This window comes from Labrus bergylta, chromosome 15 (genome assembly GCF_963930695.1).
Source record: "Labrus bergylta chromosome 15, fLabBer1.1, whole genome shotgun sequence".
Classification (NCBI taxonomy): Eukaryota; Metazoa; Chordata; class Actinopteri; order Labriformes; family Labridae; genus Labrus; species Labrus bergylta.
The window spans coordinates 23,738,013-23,758,628 of NC_089209.1; the positions used below are offsets into that span (position 1 = coordinate 23,738,013).

General features: G+C 41.3%; 1 protein-coding gene across 1 annotated transcript in view; it reads left to right on the forward strand.

Moving 5' to 3' along the window:
• LOC109997941 (gamma-aminobutyric acid receptor subunit rho-2) overlaps window positions 1-18,051 on the forward strand; it is a 38,709-nt gene extending 20,658 nt beyond the window's left edge. Inside the window, exons 4-9 of the mRNA XM_020652620.2 lie at window positions 6,218-6,441; window positions 6,535-6,617; window positions 8,633-8,773; window positions 12,302-12,454; window positions 13,991-14,199; window positions 14,292-18,051. Coding sequence (XP_020508276.1) covers window positions 6,218-6,441; window positions 6,535-6,617; window positions 8,633-8,773; window positions 12,302-12,454; window positions 13,991-14,199; window positions 14,292-14,609 — 1,128 coding nt within the window. The 3' untranslated portion in view covers window positions 14,610-18,051. The remainder of the gene's footprint in view (window positions 1-6,217; window positions 6,442-6,534; window positions 6,618-8,632; window positions 8,774-12,301; window positions 12,455-13,990; window positions 14,200-14,291) is intronic.
• Window positions 18,052-20,616: the final 2,565 nt, after the last annotated feature.

The window sequence follows — 20,616 nt, forward strand, 5'->3', positions numbered from 1 at the left end:
CCTAAGGTCACAACTATTATTTATTTGAACAATAAAGAGAACATTAACAGTTTTCTGCAATCTCAGCCTGTCTCAGTGCACATGAGCATTGATGCGTCCAGGTGCTCTAGAGTTAAAGTGCAAGCCCAGCCTAATCCATAGGGGTCCAGAGGTTTGACCATTTCATTTTTCAAAGTTGTCCCACCAACCTGAAGTCTGACAAGGTCTCCTCCAAAACCACTGATGTTGGCCGCAGGGTTTGTGTTGCTGCAGTGTTGTTTGAAGCAGCAGTGACCTCAGTAGTCCATTCAGGCGTCTTTGCATCTCATTGTGCCTTTCAGAATTCAGATTCAGATTCGGGCTCATCTCTAACTGGTACCCATCCCTAGCGAGTGCAGCCTGATGATCTATTTACCATCACTGACTGTACACTTGGCCATCGCTGCCCTACAATCAGACCGGCCCACTGAGGATGTTCCTGGTTCTCCACCTGTTTTCCATTTGAAGTAACACATTCAGATCCATCACAATATTTATGAAACACCTAACAACACAGTGGTTAGCGCTGTTGCCTCACAGCTTGGAGGTTCCTGGTTCGAATCCTTGTCAAAGAATGCCTCTCTGTGTGGAGTTAACATGTTGCTGGTTGTCTGTCTCTATATGTCAACCCTGCTTGACTGGCAAACAGTCCAGGGTGCCTCTCGCCCGATGACAGCTGGCATCGGCTCCAGCCCCCCCACGACCCGGGTAAGCAAGAAAAGCGGTATAGAAAATGGATGGATAGATCTTCCTTTTTAACAAAAAGGTCCATCTCTGTGGGGATTCTTTCTGTAATGTTGTCAGACACTTAGAATAACAATCTGAGCCTGTCAGGGACAAATCAAGGACTTTGAACATTTTGCAGGAGGATTATGATGCAACCATTACTTCCTGTTTCACTGCTGCAGGAGCGAGCAATGCTGGCGTAACTCCAAAACTTTTGTACCTTTTTATCACTAAAAAATAAAAAAGGCTCTAGGTTTTAAAACACCACTAACAGCATGTGAACACACATGAGCTCCACATTGAAAAAAAAACTTTGTTTAGAAGTGACTTGTCCAATCATGTTAATAATTAGACCGACCAGATCACAACGCGTAAATATATAAATGTAAAATAGTCCTCCTTGTTAGATAGTAGTGATGTGAAGCTCTGTTATCAGAGGGGTTCTGTATTTGGAAAGGACAGATGAACACATTCTTTTAGTTGTTGTAATGAAGCTGTTGTTTTCAGTTGGATAACCAGCGTCTGGCTATAAAAACTCATTGACGGGATGTTTTTTATGTGTTCAAAGTCAGACTGATGCATGTTGAGTAATGTAATTAAATCAACCTTCTGGTCTGGAAGCAAAAATTGGATCCAAAAAACTGTCGTCCTGATGTCGTGTAAGCTCCCGTTTGAAGGACGAGCGAGGATTAATCTTAATTTGGATCTCAGCGTCGTGCATTTAATTGTTTTTGAACAGAGAGCGGTGAAATAAATAATGATGTCAGACCACGGCTCCTCTTAATGACATTATGTCACATCACAAAGCTGCACCATGCTCGACAGTGACACAGCAAATTATCTTCGACTGTATCATTTAGAGATGGCAGATTATGCAAATACAAGGTTTTCAAGGACAAGGAAGCAGTTTTGGGAAAAGATCAAAATCCCAAATATGCCTCGGTGTGTGTTGCACGTCCACTCACCAACCAACAACTCATCCAGATCAAGGTCTCAAAAGATTTTCTCATCAAGAAAACTCCACACTTTAGAGCACTGAAATCAAAGTATTTCTGAATACATGTCTGAAAGTAAATTGTGTCAGAATGGGCGACAGGGGGTTCAGATCTCAGCTGAGACCTTCATCTGTGTGCAGTTTGTAACATTTCCCCTCAGGGATAAAACCTGAACTCACCTGTTTATTTGGCCAAAACGGCCGACAAAACAACCCTCGGCCTTGACCAAACAGCAGAACTTCAACTTTGCTCTTGTGTTGTGCACAAAACTCCAGCCTCAGGCGTCCCTGTCTGACCTGACCATGACCAGACCTCTGACTCTCTCCCTCTTTTATTCAAAATGAGATTTAAATAAACATACAAATAGAAAAACAAAAGATTCTCCAGTACTTTAAATACGAAATAAACAAGTGGCAGAACAGATGACTATGTTACCCAAAATTAAAAATGTATCAAAATGCTGTGATGTTGATACTCTTGAGTGACCTTTGACTCCTGCTGAAGATGTACAATTAGACTAAAAACGTTTTTTTGTGACTAGTGGTCAACATCCACTCATGTCGGGGAGGGCAGAGTGAGCTCACCTTAACTGAACTTTACCATAAACTCTCACGAGCAGTTTATCCTTACAGTATATTGCAACAGAAACGTCAGAGACATACTGTTGTGTTATGTAACTTTAATTGACTCAATTCCACTAAAGCATGATGTTTATTTTCTACCTTTAACAGAGCTCTTTGAAAAATGAAAGTCCAAACAACCATGAAGATAATAATTTTCAAATATATTACACGTCAAAGAAAACTTTGAAAATAAAAGTATCACAGTACTTATACTGCCAACTTGGAAACAGAGGCTGAAAAGTGCTGAGTCATCTTTAAATAAACAGCTTATTAGTTATAATCTTTAAATGATATGGTTATTTAAAGGTCACATATTATGCAAAATACACTTTCTTTCTTCTAACACTAATGTGTGTCCCTAGTCTGTCTACAAAATGTCCAATTATGAGTGAAGTCCATCCTCTCCGTCTTTTGCCTTTTGCCAGGCCGTTTGGCGATTTTCCCTTCATGACATCACAAAGGGCAGTAACCCCTCCCCCAGGTGGGTGACACTCCCACAGCTAGGTGTTTGTTCTGCCCTCTGAGTCTGCCTTCTTGCCTTAAATAATAGGGCATGTTGAAAGAAAGCCAGAGACACCCAAGCCCTTCCAGAGTGGGGGCGTGGTCAGACACAGCTCATTTACATATTTAAAGGTACACACACAGAAACAGCCTGTTCTGGGCAGGGCTGAAATAGAGGGGTTTACAGACGTGATCAAATACAGGATCAGAGTGGATTCATGACAAAAAAAACTCACAGACGTGTTGAAAAGGAGAATATGCGACATTTAAAGGAAGATTCACACTGCTGCAGTGTTGCTACCTTTCATGTTGAATTGCTCACATGATTCAAGTTCATAATTGACAGATTGACATGTTTAAAGAGGATCCAATCTGTAAGCTATCTACTGAATTAAATGATAAAATGACCTTACCATCAGAAATTAAGGAAACATGCTATGTTGAAGTGCTGGCTTCTCTGACAACAATGCAGCAGCCAGTATGTCCTCCTTCTAACTTTAGATTCTGGTCCTGAATGCTCTGGATTTGTTTGGACCAGAGCAGTAGGTGGTTATAAGACACCCCCACAAGACAAGCCAACAGGTGTTGAAGCGATGGAAGCGGGAAAGAGACCTGTTTGAGATATTAGTGATTGTACCCGACCTAAAAAGCCTCTGCATGTTTCTAATAAGCTCCACGAACAGAAACGTGCTCAAACTAGGATCAATATTGGCAATGCTTTTGAAAAATGGAGAGAGGTTAGAACACAGAAAGGTTTACAGACTGATGCAGAGCTGGTTAAACACTGAAGCTTCAGTGTCCGTGACATGGCAACCTGCGTGAGCATAGACTATAGAGTATGGGGAGAAGGGGGCAGACAGCTCTCTCCAATGTTTTGGATTAGGACTGCAGTACACATTTTAAACCCTATGTGTGAGGGTTCCACATTGGTCCTTTAAAGTTTTTGTTTCACATGTTCATTAAAAGCTTTTTTTGTCTCCAAATAGAAACACTCAGTGTTGTAATGAGGTAATGGGTAATAAACAGTAAACTCTTGTGCAGTCTACACCCCAACCAGGGTCCTTTGTAAGTCTGCAGAAAGTCTGCATGGTGCTCCTCATGGACTGGGTGGATTTGGGGTTAAAACAGCCCTCCGAGCACAAAAACTGCCAGAAAACAGAAATCCAAATTCTGTGAATCTGATAATTGGATGCAGTCATAAGGACAGAAAACTTACTGTAATGTCATCCACTCAGCTATTTCCATCTAAACTCTTTCCTCAAATTAGCTCATCAGATGCTAAATGAAGCTCTTTAAATGAGCGTGCATTAACTTCATCAAAGGTGCATTTTGCTGCTAATAAATTGAATGTTTAATTGTCATTAACAATAATTGTTACAACTGCTCTTAAACTTTTAATGGCCACACAAGACATTCAGATTTCAGCTCCTCTGTATAACATCTGCCTTAAGTTCTAGTGTACCACAATAAGCCTAAGCTGTAAACTAGTTTGTAACTTAAGTAGAGTCACTATTGGGTTACCGTGGAGACGGAAGGTTCATCTTAACTAGTAGACTGTAACTTCCAAACTAAACAAATACTGTCCTGATCTGACCTTTTGTGTTCATTCCAGTGTTTTCTCTTGTGCCTAATAGAGCTCAACAGAGTGGTTCCTGAAGTAAAAATCCCATTTGTTTTCTCAATAGCGGATTTGATATTTAGCCATGTTTGCTCCTGTAAAAGACACAAGTATGTAAATGATATGACCTCGTTTTCAGATAAACATGGTTGATTCGTGATCTCGGGGAAAATAATGACTCTACTCTTAAACCTTGAGTGTCACAGTGATGTCTCTGATTGATGAAGCCCACTGTTACTAATGTCTACTGCCCCGACGAGCTTCGGCTGTTGGCTGCTATCACAGAAGTTCAACACATTATCAAAACACAAGTTGGTAAACTCCATCCTGAATTAGAATTCATGTTCATCTAGGCTACATTTGAACTTATTCAGACCTGGTGCAACCTTCTATAGGACTTTAATAATCAATTTCTCAATGTTTGCTGGCTGATTTCTGGATACACACTAGATGATTTTCAAATCTTAACCAATTTTAAAAAAACTTGGGAGACCACAGGCATTAGAATAGTTCCAATCGATTTTAAATGAACACACTGGGTGAATCAGCCAGACCGCAAGATCACACACCTGCAGTTTGTAGTAATGATTTCACAGACACAAGAGCTCATAGAAAATCTTCCAAACATGACTTCCCATGGAAAACAAATATGGAGTACGATCAATGTCGTCAGCTGGCTGTGTTGGCGTGCATTCTCTTTTGCATTCTAAAAACATAAAAAACAAGAAAAGAATTTGGGTGAAATCCTTGCTGAGAAGACGGTATGGGCGCGGCTTATACATTTTGCAGATGAGTTTTAAAAGTAAGCAACATCCAGTTGGTGACACCTCCTGGTCTGCTCCCTCTCATTGGCTACTACAGATATTCTGTCGGAGGCAGCACGATCTGGAATTGGTTTGAATTGAGATGGAGAGGCTCTGAATCAGTCGAGGGCAGTCAATGAAATAGTTTTGACACTTGACAATCATTTGGATGAATAATCGATTGCACCAAGCCTCAAATTCGGTCCATACTCGTCCCTAGAATGTAAAGTGTGTAGCCAGCCTTAAACAAATTATAACACATTTGAGAGTAAATGACAGGGCGCTGGTGGCACAGTGGGTAGTGCGCACGCCATGTATGGAGGCTATAGTACTCCAGGTGGGCAGCCCAGGTTCGAATCCCACCTGTGGATCCTTTCGCGCATGTCATTCCCTACTCTCTCTCTCTCTCCCTGATTTCCAACTCTATCCACTGTCCTATCTCTACAATAAAGGCACAAAAAAAAAAAGTGAAAGCAAGAGTTAACAGCCCAGGGTAACACCTCTCATTAGTAAACTAACAGCACATTACAGCTGTTATTCCCTGCAGACACTCAGGCGTGCCCCTGAACTCGTCTTCCACCCATAAAAGCCTCTTTAATGATCGGTGCCAAGAGTGTGATGTGTTGATTCAGCCATTATTCTTAACTGATCTGCTCTTATATAAGTGGGGAGAGGAGGGGATGTGAGTCTGCAGGCCCGCTCCTCCCTGCATGGAAACAGGAGGAATGGGGGGCGAGCAGACGGGGGTAATCTAGGACTAATGGGTGCTGTGCTTAGTTAACATATGTTCAGCTCTCTCCGCTGTGTATATTAAGTCATAAAGAATCCATATAATCCAGGATCTGCAGCCGTGTAATCACACCAGAGCTCAGGAGTCCTCACTGTGAGACTAAATCCAGATGCTGTCTCCATATCTAACCCACCCCCCTTCAGGACTTCACCATGACCCTGTATCTGAGGCACTACTGGAAGGACGAGCGCCTCGCCTTCCCCAGTACCACCAACAAGAGCATGACGTTTGACGGACGCCTGGTGAAGAAGATCTGGGTGCCCGACGTCTTCTTCGTCCACTCCAAGAGGTCGTTCATCCACGACACCACGACCGACAACATCATGCTGCGGGTGTTTCCTGATGGTCACGTCCTGTACAGCCTGAGGTGAGACATGAAGCCCCCACCTCACACACAAACACATGCATAGATATCTGCCCTCACTGGTGACATTCACACTCTTGTTTTTTAATCCGTCAGGGTTACAGTCACCGCCGCGTGCAACATGGATTTCAGTCGATTCCCGTTGGACTCGCAGACGTGCACGCTGGAGCTGGAGAGCTGTGAGTGTTTGTGTGTCCCACACACACTTTACTGTAGCGCTGAGGAGACAGTGAAGATAATGAGCTCCTCATTATTAAAGCCCTCAAGTGTTTTTGTGGAGCGTTATCTCAATTAGCAACTTGCCGATTATAAACACTGATTGTTACGGTGGCCCCGAGAGCTCAAAACAACAGGGTTTAAAAAACACAAGAAATCTGTTTGTTAACACGTGCAAAATTTATATTTTATTAAATTTTAATTCAATCAACAGAAATGCATGAAGATACTTTCACAGAGAAACTGAATTAGCACGTTTCTGTTGTCACTTATAGATTACAGTTCTGCATCAAGGTTATTATATCACCGTTAACTAAAACTAACGAAAACCAAAATGTAAAAAAACATTTTCAGTAACTGAAACCATAATAAAAACCAGGCTATAAGAAGATAACTAACTAAAATGAAATAACATTAAAGAGAAAATGTTACAAGCACACAACCTTTCCTTACAATCTGTCTCAGGCACGTCAGTTTATGTTGAAAGAAGCTGATGACTGCAGAACTGTTTTCCTTTCTTATACTTTCTTTAATTATACTTTTTTTTGCTTGATATCATTCTCTGAATATTTTACAATACAGAGACGAATAAAACTAATAAAACAACTAAACTAACAAATATTTAAAACACATTTAACTGAAAACTTGCAAACAAACATTTATTGGAGACTTTTTGGTACTAGACCTTCATCAGGCGAATGATGAGGTATACTACCAAAATGTCGCCAATAAATTAGATTAGTTAGACAGTGTGCGGGAGTTCACCTTTCAGTTTTTGATGGACACATTGCTACGCACCTGTCTTATAATATGCATGTGCAAAGGTTTTTTCTATTTTGAACACTAAATCTTCACCAATCAATCTGAGGGTAGCTGATAGTTAGCTTGAGCTATCTTCAACATGTTGTTGAAGCGTCCTGGCCGATACTCCTGGGTCTCCATCAAACAGGTCAACACTGCACATATTGAGTGAGAGATCCTTTCTTCTTTCACTATAATCATTCTTTATTTATTGTGATGAATTCAGACTTTAGAGACACCGAACTATGTATGCATTGGGTTTGTATTGATTCGCTGCCAGAGGAAAAAGCACTGTCTTTAGTTACAGGCGCTTCACTTCTTGTTGCTGCTTGTGAAACTTTAGTCTAAAAACTTCATCACACTTCAGGTCATGAAGTTCTGAATATCAGCAGTACTGAGATTAACTTTGGCACTCAGTCAGCAGCGTCGTGCTTATAACCGAATCACAGCAGTGCTGATATTTAATACTTTGCTCCCTCTTCTGAGATATGGCTTAATTATTTACTGTTTTAGTACTGTTTTCAGTGAGAGAGAGACACTCTGGATGTTCATGTTAATTACCCACTCCAGCATTTTAAAATATTGATCTTTGACTTCAATGTTTATCAGAAATGTTTGCACTCATTTATTACCCGTTCACATCACTCGTCAGTGAATCAATATTTGCTGTGGAGATGCTGCCAATGAGAACCCCTCCGAGGGACTCCTGAAAGATTTAAAAATGTGCACATTGCCTTTCAAGCCACTGATCCACTGTCATTACATGCAGACATTTCTTTTGGATTGCATGAGATATTTTGGCGGTTAAAAAAACATTTTGAAAATAGCAAATTAATGAAAAGTGAGTTAAAAAAAAAAAGCTACTGAGTATGGTAACACTCACTTATTAGATTTTTTAATTTTAACCTTTATTTAACCAGGTAATTAACCCTTTGAGATCACGATCTCTTTCACTCCTGTCCAAGAGGGCAGCTGCAGGTCATAATAAACATGACATGATTCTGTTTTTAAGCCGACCTTTATTGGCTATTATCTATTTGGTTAGCATTCAAGGTTGCTATGAGTGAATTTTTCTGTACCTTCTGCTTGTGCGTGAGTCAGAAAAAAATCAAACTTCTGCAGCTGATACTACACACAGTGCGTCTCTTTTCTTACATGTATGCTCTCTGTCCTGCAGATGCTTACACCGATGAAGACCTGATGCTTTACTGGAAGAGCGGCGATGAGTCTCTGAGCACGGACGACAGGATTTCTCTGTCTCAGTTTCTCATCCAGAAGTTTCACACCACCTCCAGGCTGGCTTTCTACAGCAGCACAGGTAGATACACAGGTTTTATATTGACTTCATACGAGTACTGATCACTCACTGGTCATGTTGGGCGAGTGCATTCGAGAGCGATCGGAGACCCCAGATTCACTCTGTGGCAGTCAGGTCATACTGCTTTGATTTAGTGATCAGAAACCTTGTGTCAAAATCTACTTTTAATACCATCTATATTAAAGTTGACATTATGCTAATATTTAGCATATTCTTCAACAAATCCATGTTTAAGCCGCCCAAGTTAAAGAAAATTGGGGGTGATCAGCAGGGACTCTCTGCCCCGAGGCGAGCTGAGGGGTAATTCAGACCCTCGTTTTGCAGAGTCAGAAGTAATCACTTCTGCAGAGTTGAACCTCTATAAGGAAAGTCAAAGAGCCGCGAGGCAAGGCTGTCAAGGAAAGTTCATTTACATAACATATTTAATGCACAAAGGAAATGCCTCACATGTGCTCTAATGGAAAGACGATTTTTGAGAGAGAGAAATAATATATTAGAAAGCAGGTTTCTAAGGATGGAAGAATAGAGTGAATACTGATCATAGACTCTATCAGCAGACGTAGCCATCGTAACTTCAACCATTTGTTTGTGGATTTTGAGCCTTGAGTTTGGCTTTTTTTTGGCCATAGTCTTGTTTTTATTTTAGAGCTTAAAATGACAAATGTTGGCAATGTGGGAAGGAGCGAGGGGGAAGCATCCGAAATTCACTGTGAAGAAAATATCTGCCTTGAAGAGAAGAGGAGCCTTAAAACCAAATGTGCTGCACAGAAAAGATGAACAGCTACGGAAGAGGATTGGGCCACTGAAAAAAGTTTTTTTGGTTCTGACTTTTTTTTTAGGATTCTGACTTTAATCTCAGAATCCAGAAAAAAAAATCAGAATTCTGAGATTAAAGTCAGAACGAAGAAAAAAAAAGTCAGAACCAAAAATGTTTTTTTCCAGTGACCCTAATCCTCTTCCGTAAACAGCAGACACCTCAAGGTGTGTTTTAGCACAACCCACATGCAGAATAAAGCATAATAATGCAATAGTATTTCCCAAGCAGCAACTTCCGGTGTTGAACAATTAGGCCAATGTGAAAGAGAAGAACACTGCAGTTCCTCTGGACATCCTGTATAAAATATTGTTTTTCGCTGCAGGAATACGCAGGTTTACAGCCTGGTGCTAAACACTCTGATGGTCTGAATGCAGGCATGTTGTCAGCTCCCCTTTTTTGGCTGATACTTGGTTGACCGAAATTATAGGCCACGTTTACATGACAGCGATTACAGCCAACTACAATAACCTTTTAGTTAAGTTTAGGCTGAGACAAGATGGCTGATTTTAGGTCATATAAACTACATAAATAACAATGCAATAGAGCAGATTGCATTGAGTGGCTTTTTCTGCTCTATTGTCAATATCTAGTGAAATTGATTGGAAAGTAGGACTATATAGGCTTTAAAAGTCACATGTATCCTCCTTTTATACCGTTTTAAATAAGTCTCAGAGCTCATTAAAACATGTGTGTGAAGTTCCTTGTTCTAAATCCACTCTGATCCTGTATTTGATCATGTCTATAAACCCCTCTATTTCAGCCCTGCTCTGAACAGGCTGTTTCTGTGTCTGTACCTTTAAATGTAAATGAGCTGTGTCTGACCACGCCCCCTCTCTGGAAGTGGATGTGGCTCAGGCTTTTTTGCTCCATGTCCTATTGTTTACAGTGAGAAGGCAGACTCAGAGGGCAGAACAAACACCTAGCTGTGGGAGTGTCACCCACCAGGGGAGGGGCTACTGCCCTTTGTGATGTCATGAAGGGAAAATCTCCAAACGGCCTGTTTGAGCACACATTATTTGAAAAGTGGAGCAGGCAAAAGACAGAGAGGATGGACTTTTCTCATAATTGGGGGGTTTGTAGACAGACTAGAGACACATATTAGTTTTAGGAAAACATGGTGAAGTGTATTTTGCAAAATATGTGACCTTTAATTTGAGCCTGTTGAAAGATAGAAAATCTTTCTGTCATCACTCTTCAGAATCTGGTTCTTCGGATGGAAATCTGTTTGCTCTTCCTGTTTATTCAAACCAACCAACAGAATATGCTTTTAAAAAACTGTCAAAACTTGTTAACAGTATCCATCAAAACCTCCATCATTCTCGACCAGTAAAAAAAAAACAGACCGCCCTAGATTACTGAGACAATTCGGACTGGATATCTATTATCAAAGGACCTCTGTGTGTGCTGAAACATGGAATCATCACTTTTATAAATCATAGAAATCTATTTGCATGGTATAAAAAACACAACCTCTGCACTTATTACAAATCATCAGAAGGTAAAACTACTTCCATACTAACAGGATTTTAGACACTTTTCAAGTTTCCATTATAGCGTCTTGTCAATCATAGGTAGCCCACCCTGTAACAAACCCTACTTTATTGACTATTGGACTCTAAATAGGAGCATAATGAACAAAAGGAACATCATACTGTAATGAAGAAGACTTCAAACTAGAGATTGAGACCATAAACTGAAAATATTTACTGAAGGAATAAATCAACTGAGAAGTAGAGACTGCAAACGTTTTAGTGATGACACCAGCTGAAATACTTTCAGTGAAGGGATGGGTTATGACATAGGACTCAAAGAGCAGTTTTGATGGTTCATCCTTCCACCATTTGTATTTGGAATAATTATTAAACAGAAATCCATCAGACATTTCCCTAAACTTTATTACTTTTATTTGACTCATCAGCAAACGAGTTGGTACAAACATTTAAACCTACATGTTCGGGCGCTGGTGGCGCAGTGGCTAGCGCGCCCCCATGCAGGGAGGCTGTGGTCCTCCAAGCGGGCGGCCAAGGTTCAAATCCCACCTGTGGCTCCTTTCCCGCATGTCATTCCCCACTCTCTCTCCCTGATTTCCAACTCAATCCACTGTCCTAGCTCTCCATTAAAGGCACAAAAAGCCCAAAAAAAATCTTAAAAGAAAAACCTACATGTTGATAATTACAAAACAAAATGGCGCCATTATAGAGGGGATTTCAAAGCAGTGACAACCTTAACCTTATCACAACATAACACGGTTTAAAGGCTTTTAAAAAGAACAATAATCTGACATCAGAAGCAGCTCGTCTTTGCAGAAGCACTGTCCTAGTTTTAAACACAATGCTTGAGCACTCTGACAATGCCACTCAAGGACGCCGTGGGTACTTTCAGTTAGATAATTCGATTAGAACTGTACCTGGAGAAAAGGTGTTCCTCTGAGAAATGTGTCCGTCATTGAAACTAGAATAATGATATGAAAAACACTCCTTTTGGGCTTTTTTAATACTTTCCCTCACATTATTCTTCTGTCATTAACTGCCTCACTGTTTGCTTTGTTATGTTTAAAATGCCCTCCAGATTTCTGTCTTTCCTGCTCAGATAAATTGATAACTTTACCTGGTTCTGTGTCATCTCAGCTCGTAATCCCTCTGTTTTATTTCCCACGTGTACTGTAAAACAATTTTGCAAACACAGGCTGAACATTTCTTCTCTGTCTCCAGGCTGGTACAACCGTCTGTACATCAACTTCACCCTGCGGCGTCACATCTTCTTCTTCCTGCTGCAGACCTACTTCCCCGCCACGCTGATGGTCATGTTGTCCTGGGTGTCCTTCTGGATCGACCGCAGGGCCGTCCCTGCCAGAGTCTCATTAGGTCAGAACTTGAACTCATAGTTACACAATAAAAACGCTACCTGTCAATATATGATGTGTATTTAAAGCAGAACCAGTTAGCACAAAAAGACACTGAAGGGGCTGTTACACTAGGCAATCTGTACCGTGAACCAAGCACGCCTGACCCCTGAAGTCCAGTCTGCTGACTAGTGTGAGAGATCTGTACTTTGCTCAAGGATGGAAGACTTCCTTGGTCCTGACATGGGTGGAAGAGGTGTGCTTTGGCACGGTGCAGTGGCTCAATTCAATTCAAACAACTTTATTAATCCGCCTTGCATGGGGCAATGGTTTGGAGCAGCTGGTAAATAAAAAACATAAACATAGCGAAGTACAGACAACAGATAATAGTAATACTCTGCACAGGCAGATGTATAAACACCGCCTTGCATAAACAAGAAAATCGGGGAGTATTAGACTAAAATGACTCAAAATAAGCCACACAGTCAGTAAAGCTGAAGTCATGTTTTGTGTTGTTCTCAAATGTGCTGACTCTGAGACCGCACTTTTCTTAAACTAAAGATGCTTTATGATGATGTAAAGCTGTGCCTTTGTCTTATTATGACGTGATGATGTACTTACAAGAGGTAACTGTGCTCAGGCCTGGTTGGGCCTAGGAAAATTTGAGTGCAGGCCAGCGGGGGAATGGGAAGGGTGGGGACAATCATGTTGGGGCATGTTAAAGGACATATGGGCTTAGTGTGAGGGCGCACTGACACTAGCAAATCCTTACTGTGCATAAGCACATTTTACCCCTAAAGTCCAGTTCGGTTGACTAGTATGAGCGCTTCGATCTGTGCAAATAAGTTCATGCACAAGCATGGGCACACAACGTGGACAGCCTACGTCATGGAGAAATCCCCATCATGGAGTGTCCTGGCTGTATCTGACTAAAATTTCTCAAAATAAGCCACAAAGTCAGTAAAGTAGCGGTCATGTTCTCTGTGTTGTTCTCCAATGTTCGGACGTGTACTCGACTGCGCTTCCGTTTTTCTTTTTCTTTTCTTTTTTTTCTGGAGTCCACCTGTCTTGTAAACTGAACACACTTCAAAAATAACATGAAGCCATGCATGGTTGTTCTACGACGTAATGTAGCTACAAGAGGTAACCATGCTCAGGCCCAGTTAGTCCTGGAGCAGTGTGAGTGCAGGCCAGCTGGGGAATGGGGAGAGGGGACAATAGTGCTCAAGCACTGTACTGGACAACTTTGCCTAGTTTGAGTGTGCCCTCGGAGAGAATGAAACAGACAGCCCAACATTTTGGGACATTTCAATAATTTTTGATAGCTAGCTAAGTAGTCAATAGAGGCAGAGTCAGGATTTGGTTAGCATAGCCTTGGCAGTTGTTGAACAGTTTCTTAACCACTCTTGAAAAAACTAGCAGTTCATCAAGTTTCTAGTTATTTTGTTCTACAAGTTCAGGAGTCTTTTGTGTACTGAACTCTGAGATCTCAGAGATGATGTCATTAGGAATATTCACCGAATTACGCAGGAATCTGAGTCTGTTCTCTGTGCTTCAGGTATAACCACGGTGCTCACCATGTCCACCATCATCACTGGAGTGAACGCCTCCATGCCCAGAGTCTCCTACATCAAAGCTGTGGACATATACCTGTGGGTCAGTTTCGTCTTTGTCTTCCTGTCTGTGCTTGAATACGCTGCCGTCAACTACCTGACAACCATGAGAGACGGAAAAGACCGCAGGCTCAGAGAAAAAGCCAGGGAGCAGGTACATTGACCATTTCAGAAAGAGCATGTGTCTCCAAATACTGTTTTCAACTCTGTAATCAACCTTCCATTCTTTACTACCTTCTTTTCCAGTCGCAGACACTCCCCTGCACCTGCGGCATGTCCCACGCCAGGACCATGATGCTGGACGGGACGTACAGCGAGGCGGACGCAAACAGCCTGGCCGGGTACACGAGGGCCTCCATGGCAGCAGAGGATGCTTCAGAAAAACAGGAGCGGATGGTGGTGCATCTCTCCCTGGACAATGAGCCCACAGGGAACAAGCAGAAGAAGGGGATCCGTGGCTTCAGGATCATCCAGAACACCCATGCTATCGACACTTACTCTCGCATGATCTTCCCTGGATCCTACATCCTGTTTAACCTGATCTACTGGTGTGTGTACTGCTGAGCCTGTGTGGTTCAGCCTCAACTGGAATATCAGAGACGCCTGGCTGAATATCTCAAACTGACTCAGAGGTCAGCGCTGGACTGGGCCACATATGCAGCTTCCTTTTCCTTTACAGTCATATCACAAGCTCGGATCCCCCACAGTCATATTAAATGACCTCTTGGGGCTGGTTGCACAAGTTGTAGGGCTCTATTGTTTGCCAGCACAAATGAACTTGCGCTACAGTGAGCATTCAGGGGTGTGTTTGTCCTAGAATGAGGTGTGGTCAGGTGCAAAGGGGGCATGGTTCTATCTTGAGGGGGCAGGAAACATAACTTTGAGATCCACTGATAATCAAGATCACAAATATTAATACCGACTGTCCAGTGCCCATTACACACACTATTAGAGAATAACACCAAAGATTCCAAATTTTTGATAATTTCTGATGTAATGAAATAAAACTTCAGTCCGCCATCAAAATATTAGCGGCCAGATTGTGTGCTGCTTAGCTAGCAAATTGGCCAATCAGAATCAAGTATTCAAACCAGCCTTGTAATAAACATTTATAACAACTCTTTCAACCCAAATATCTGTTCATTGTCTGCAGGTTCTGCATTCATATGCAGATATCTGTCTATATTAATAAGAAGCAATGTTATGGAGCATTGGATCTCAACCTGGGGTCCAGACACCCCTAGGGGGCGCCCTAAAGATCTGTTGCCTATTCTGGTAGAATTTTATCAATGAAAACCATTACCATTTTGACGGCAACAAAATGGGGGGGGGGGGGGGGGCATACTGTCCTTGTATGGTTCTGACCTTGGCATACGAAGAGCAACGTGAGCCTGTTTTCTGGAAACCTTTTTTTTTAAATTGTTAACTCTTTTTTTAGATCTGTTTTGGTTTCAACCATGTCCTGAGACAAACATCTGTCTCTTTAGTGTCCAAATATTCCCCTTAGTTCACGCAGTCTGACGTGTTTCTGTCCGAGATTGTCAAGAAAAAGCTTTGAACAACTGCAGAACTTAACCGTCTATTAGAGGATGTTGGACTCGTAGTTCTGAGCCACAGTCAAATCTTTGTGCAATCAGCCCCCTTTCGAGACTTTCCCTATAACACCACTCTTCTCCCCTCTGAAGTACTCCATCTTTCTGATCAGACTGTCAGAGAAATACCAGCATAAATAACTTGGCTGCCTTAGCCTCTGTGACTTTTGCAGCTTTGGAGCAGAAAGTGTCCAGAGCAGATGGCTAATGAGGCAATAAGTGAGCTAAATACCAAGCTTTCTTCCATTGACAACACTCTGACTACACTGACAACATTTCCCATTTAAGTGACAGTAAATGCTGCTGGCATTAACCAGACTGGATCAACCCGTGAAGTCAGGACTGAGCGGCATCTTATGGGCTTAAGAGCAGCAAACACCTCCGTAACTGAACAAAGTCTCTATCTACAGTATTTATGGGCCTGTTTCATTCACTGGCGTCCTTTTAGTTAACATGAATTATTTATTTTTAGTGCAGCAATAGATCTATGTGCCATTATACCTTAAGTTGGCAAAGAAGCACGACACAGGGCTTGTACAGAACTGCTTGTTGCATGCTGCAGACGTGCAATACTAATTCTTTCTTGTTGTATATTTAATAGAAAGGACTTTCAAAAAACACGGAGAGCTTTATCAGTGATGTAACCGCCTTAAGTGAACATTTTTTTATACTCCAACATGGTCTGATGGCTGTGCTTTTATTGTTTGTTCTTTTTTTTTCTCGCTGCTGTTTGAGTACAACGAGTGACTGCAAAGTATATATTTGGGATTTCTAAGCTGTGTTTCATCCAGCTTAGCATTTAATCACGTCAGTAAATAGTTAGCGTAAAAGCTACTCCGAGGCTGGACATGCTGTGATGACAAGTGCTTCAGTTTCACTCCACAGTCCCACAATGTATGAGGCTGAAACAACAGAATCTCCATGTTTAAAGGAAATGTCCACATATTGGGGAATTTGTTGTTTGATGAGACGGCTTCGATCAACATGTCTGTGCATGCACTGGATGGAGCTGGAACAGATGACATGGTGTTACTTATGAAGCAGGGGTAAATGGCTATTCTAGCTCTAGCATGGTTAAAAAACAAAACACTAAATTAGATCAAGTTGTTTTTCACATCTTATTTTTCAAGTTTTAAATAGGGCCCGACTGATAATTTTTGGGGCCGATATCAAAAATCCAAAACCAATAAATTGGCCGATATCTTTCTATGATCTAAGTTTGATCTGTTGAGATAGATTGATACGTATAAATACACAAATTGATTGTGTTGATCCCTCAAATGAAGACACTAACACTAATATGTAATAAATACAAGATGGTCACTCAACTGGAAAATAACTGCACATGTACGAGCATCACTGCTCGAAACACTGGAGAGTGATGATGCTTGTTGTAATCCATATAGCGCCCTCTGCTGGGTAAAGATACCTGCTAGTGTAATACTATGATACTCAAATAAAATGCTTGACTGGTGAATAAATCTAGTAATATCGGTGCGTATCTGTGATAAAATTAGGTGATACCAATAGTCACTAGATATGATAATATCGGCCGATATTATCGGCTGGCCGATTTATCGGTCGGGCTCTAGTTTTAAACATGCACTGACAATAACATGAGGCTGTTCATTTTATATCATGTTATTCTTTAAGTGGGACATGATGTCTGTGTGTGTGTGTGTGTGTGTGTGTGTGTGTGTGTGTGTGTGTGTGTGTGTGTGTGTGTGTGTGTGTGTGTGTGTGTGTGTGTGTGTGTGTGTGTGTGTGTGTGTGTGTGTGTGTGTGTGTGTGTGTGTGGGGGGGGGTCACTTTAATCAATTTTATCCAAAGCAATCACAGAGTAGTACCGTATCCATCCTTAGACTGTCTGTGATTATATTGGTGAGTTATGTAGCTGGATTGTTATGACGTACAAGAAGGTTCCCCTAATTCTTTTTCAACCCTCCAAGCTCTGATTGGTTGAATGTTAGGAGGTATTAGTGACCGACCATGAATCACCCTATTTGACTAATCTGAGGTGATTCAGGGTCTGTAACCAGACTAAAGGCTAGCTATTTCCCCCTGCTAACATGCAAGCAGCACAGATATGAGAAAGCTCATTCTGGAAAATGTGAAATCCTCATAAAGCCGAGGTCTCAGCGTGAACTAAAAATCCTTTTAGACAACAACAATGGACTGTGGACTTATTTCAGCAAATATTTCAAGTCTCAATGTCACTTCTTCTCACAGTGTTTCATATCATTGTTGGGATGAATCAGACAAACGGATGGTTTCTCTGAACAAGAGAAGACGAGCACGCTCTCAGATCCGTCAGCTTCCAATCAAACATCACTTCTACCTTCTACTCCAGGAAATGTTCAGAATGTAATGCTTTCAGAGCAAATTTCATAAATAAAGTCTTTCTTTCACACATGTTTCTGCTTCCTGGTTTACTCCTTTCAAAAAACAACACATGGATTCAAGGTTTATGTGTTCGGCGATTGCTAAGAAGTAGCTCCACTGAAAACATTCATAACTTCCAAGAATAATGTATCAGACACAATCTTCCCGTGTGACGCACATCCGTCTTTAATCCTGATTTTTCAGAGCACTCCGGGCACTTCTAATCCCCAAATAGACAAACCACGTCGGATTTGCCCGTGCTACCACCACTTAGAACCACAGCAGAGCAGGAAGGAAGGATCCCACACTCATGTCATCTCTGATGTTTATTAATGCAGCCGCTGAAAGTAACACACAGACTCACGCTCTCTTATTTTTGGCTGTTTGGAGCCGCCGGCTGATTCTTTAGGACTTCCTGTCCTGAAAGGACGACTGTGCTGAGGATCGTAACATGTTGTGTCTGGGAAACCTAAATAAGCATTTACACAAATTTCTTTGAAAAGAGCTCAAAAAAAGGATGCACAATATAAATGGTTTCATAAATCCAAGTGTTTGTGTGTGCATGTGTGTGTGTGTGCGCGTGCATTTGTGTGTGCGCGTGTGTGTGTGTGTGTGTGTGTGTGTGTGTGTGTGTGTGTGTGTGTGTGTGTGTGTGCGTGTAAAGCTGGCGGCTCTGGGGAGTTTGGTCGGATTTAACAGGAAGTAAAAGGATCTGATATGAACTGAGAGTGACCCAGATGTGGGGTTTTCGGGCTCTTTCTGTTTTTATGTATCTGTTCAGTAGACATGAACTAATGTCTGGGTTACAGGAGGGAAAGAACACTCTATTTAAATACTATGATCCAGACCGTCATCAACAAGGAAACTGTGGGATGGACTTATCTCGAAATTGCTTTCCCATATTTAGAAATATCTACAGAACACGAGGGAAAGGTTTTTATAATCTGTACGTGGTGTAAATAGAGTATATCATAAATAACAATACTGGGATGGGTTGAGCTGTTGTTGATTAACAATTTGTTTTTTAATCAATCAAACTTGATTGATATAGCATCTTTCAGACTCAGGTGCTTCACTAGTGAGCGGATAAGTGATAGAAAAAAAGACCTGATGTTAAAAAATGATTTAGATAATAATGCTGGCTACACAATCAAAGTTTTAAGGTGATTCAAGGCTTGATCAAAGAGAAACCTCCAGTGTTGAAAAATGTCAATGCTGAAGTGCAAAAATTTGCAGTTCGATCAAGTGTCCACCATAGACTGTAAATATAAATGGATGAAGCCTGAGTGACATCACCCATCTGTTACTGCAGCGGGCTCCGGAGGCTCATCAGCAGCAGCCGCCATGCTGGATATCCTGTCTCAGCCTAACTCTCAAACAACCGCAAAAATTATAATATGATCAAGTGTTGATACATTTAGATAATGTCACAATGAGAAATAAACGTAAATACTAAAAACCATCATCTAAACACTCAAGTGTTCACTTTAAAGCTTTATGAATTGATGATAGTGAAAACAATTGATATTCTCAGCTCTCTTTTGAACACACCTGAACGCAGCATCAGCAAACGATTTCATCCTGCTCTCTGTGGAACAGAAAAAGAGAAGAACCAGAGGATCTGAGGAGCCGTCCTGGTTCATAAATGAAGACTAATGTTGTATTTTGAATTGCGCCAGTATAGATTTTTTCAGCCTGCAGCAGTGAAACTTATTGTAACAGCTGCAACCGAACCTTTAGGGGCAAAAGAACCCGATTAAATGATTGTTTCAAATACAATACTCAAACCCAGGCAGCCAGCTCTGAGGACAACAGCCTCTGTACAAGGGCTGCGCAAACTAACCACTAGCCCACCGACGTCCCCCAGAAACACTTTTTATATCATTCACTTCAAAGCCACCTGACTCCATTGACAAAAACAACGATTTTACCTCACTGAACACAGGACTGGCTGTGTCTACCTGCTGGTCTTCCACTCACCGCAAATAAAGATGGACGACATGTCTCCAACTCTCCCCTTTGTGCATTTCAATCAGGAGAGACTTAAGTAAGAGTTTACAATTATTCATATAACAGTAGATACATTTGCAATGTCTTTGGCGATGTCATGATGACTTCATGCACTCAGAGGGGTAGGGTAGTAATATAACCAGTCTTCCTGCTTGAACGTACGCTAAGCTCCATGAGTGAAGACAAAACTACCCACACTGATCTGACCCTTTAAACTAGATGGATTAATTTTGGGTCTTTATAAATAATTTAACAAAGAGTAAAATCTACACCGGCTTCTTTTGTACACTATCTGCAGATAACATTTTAACTGGCCACATGTATAATGACTGATTGATGACACATGTAACCAATCAGATCACACAGAAATCACCAGCGACGTCCTCACTGACCAATCTTCTCTGGAGCTACCGTCTTACAGTTTTGAAGTAAAAGATTCATTTTAAGGAGAGTTTATATAGTTTTGAAAGCAGTGTTTGGTTTTGCAGGAGATTTAAGTTGTTGTGTCTTTCATTTCATGTTTTTGATTTTTGTGTGTTTGTGTGTTTGTGTGTTTGTGTGTTTGTGGAGTTTTGACAAACAGGGCC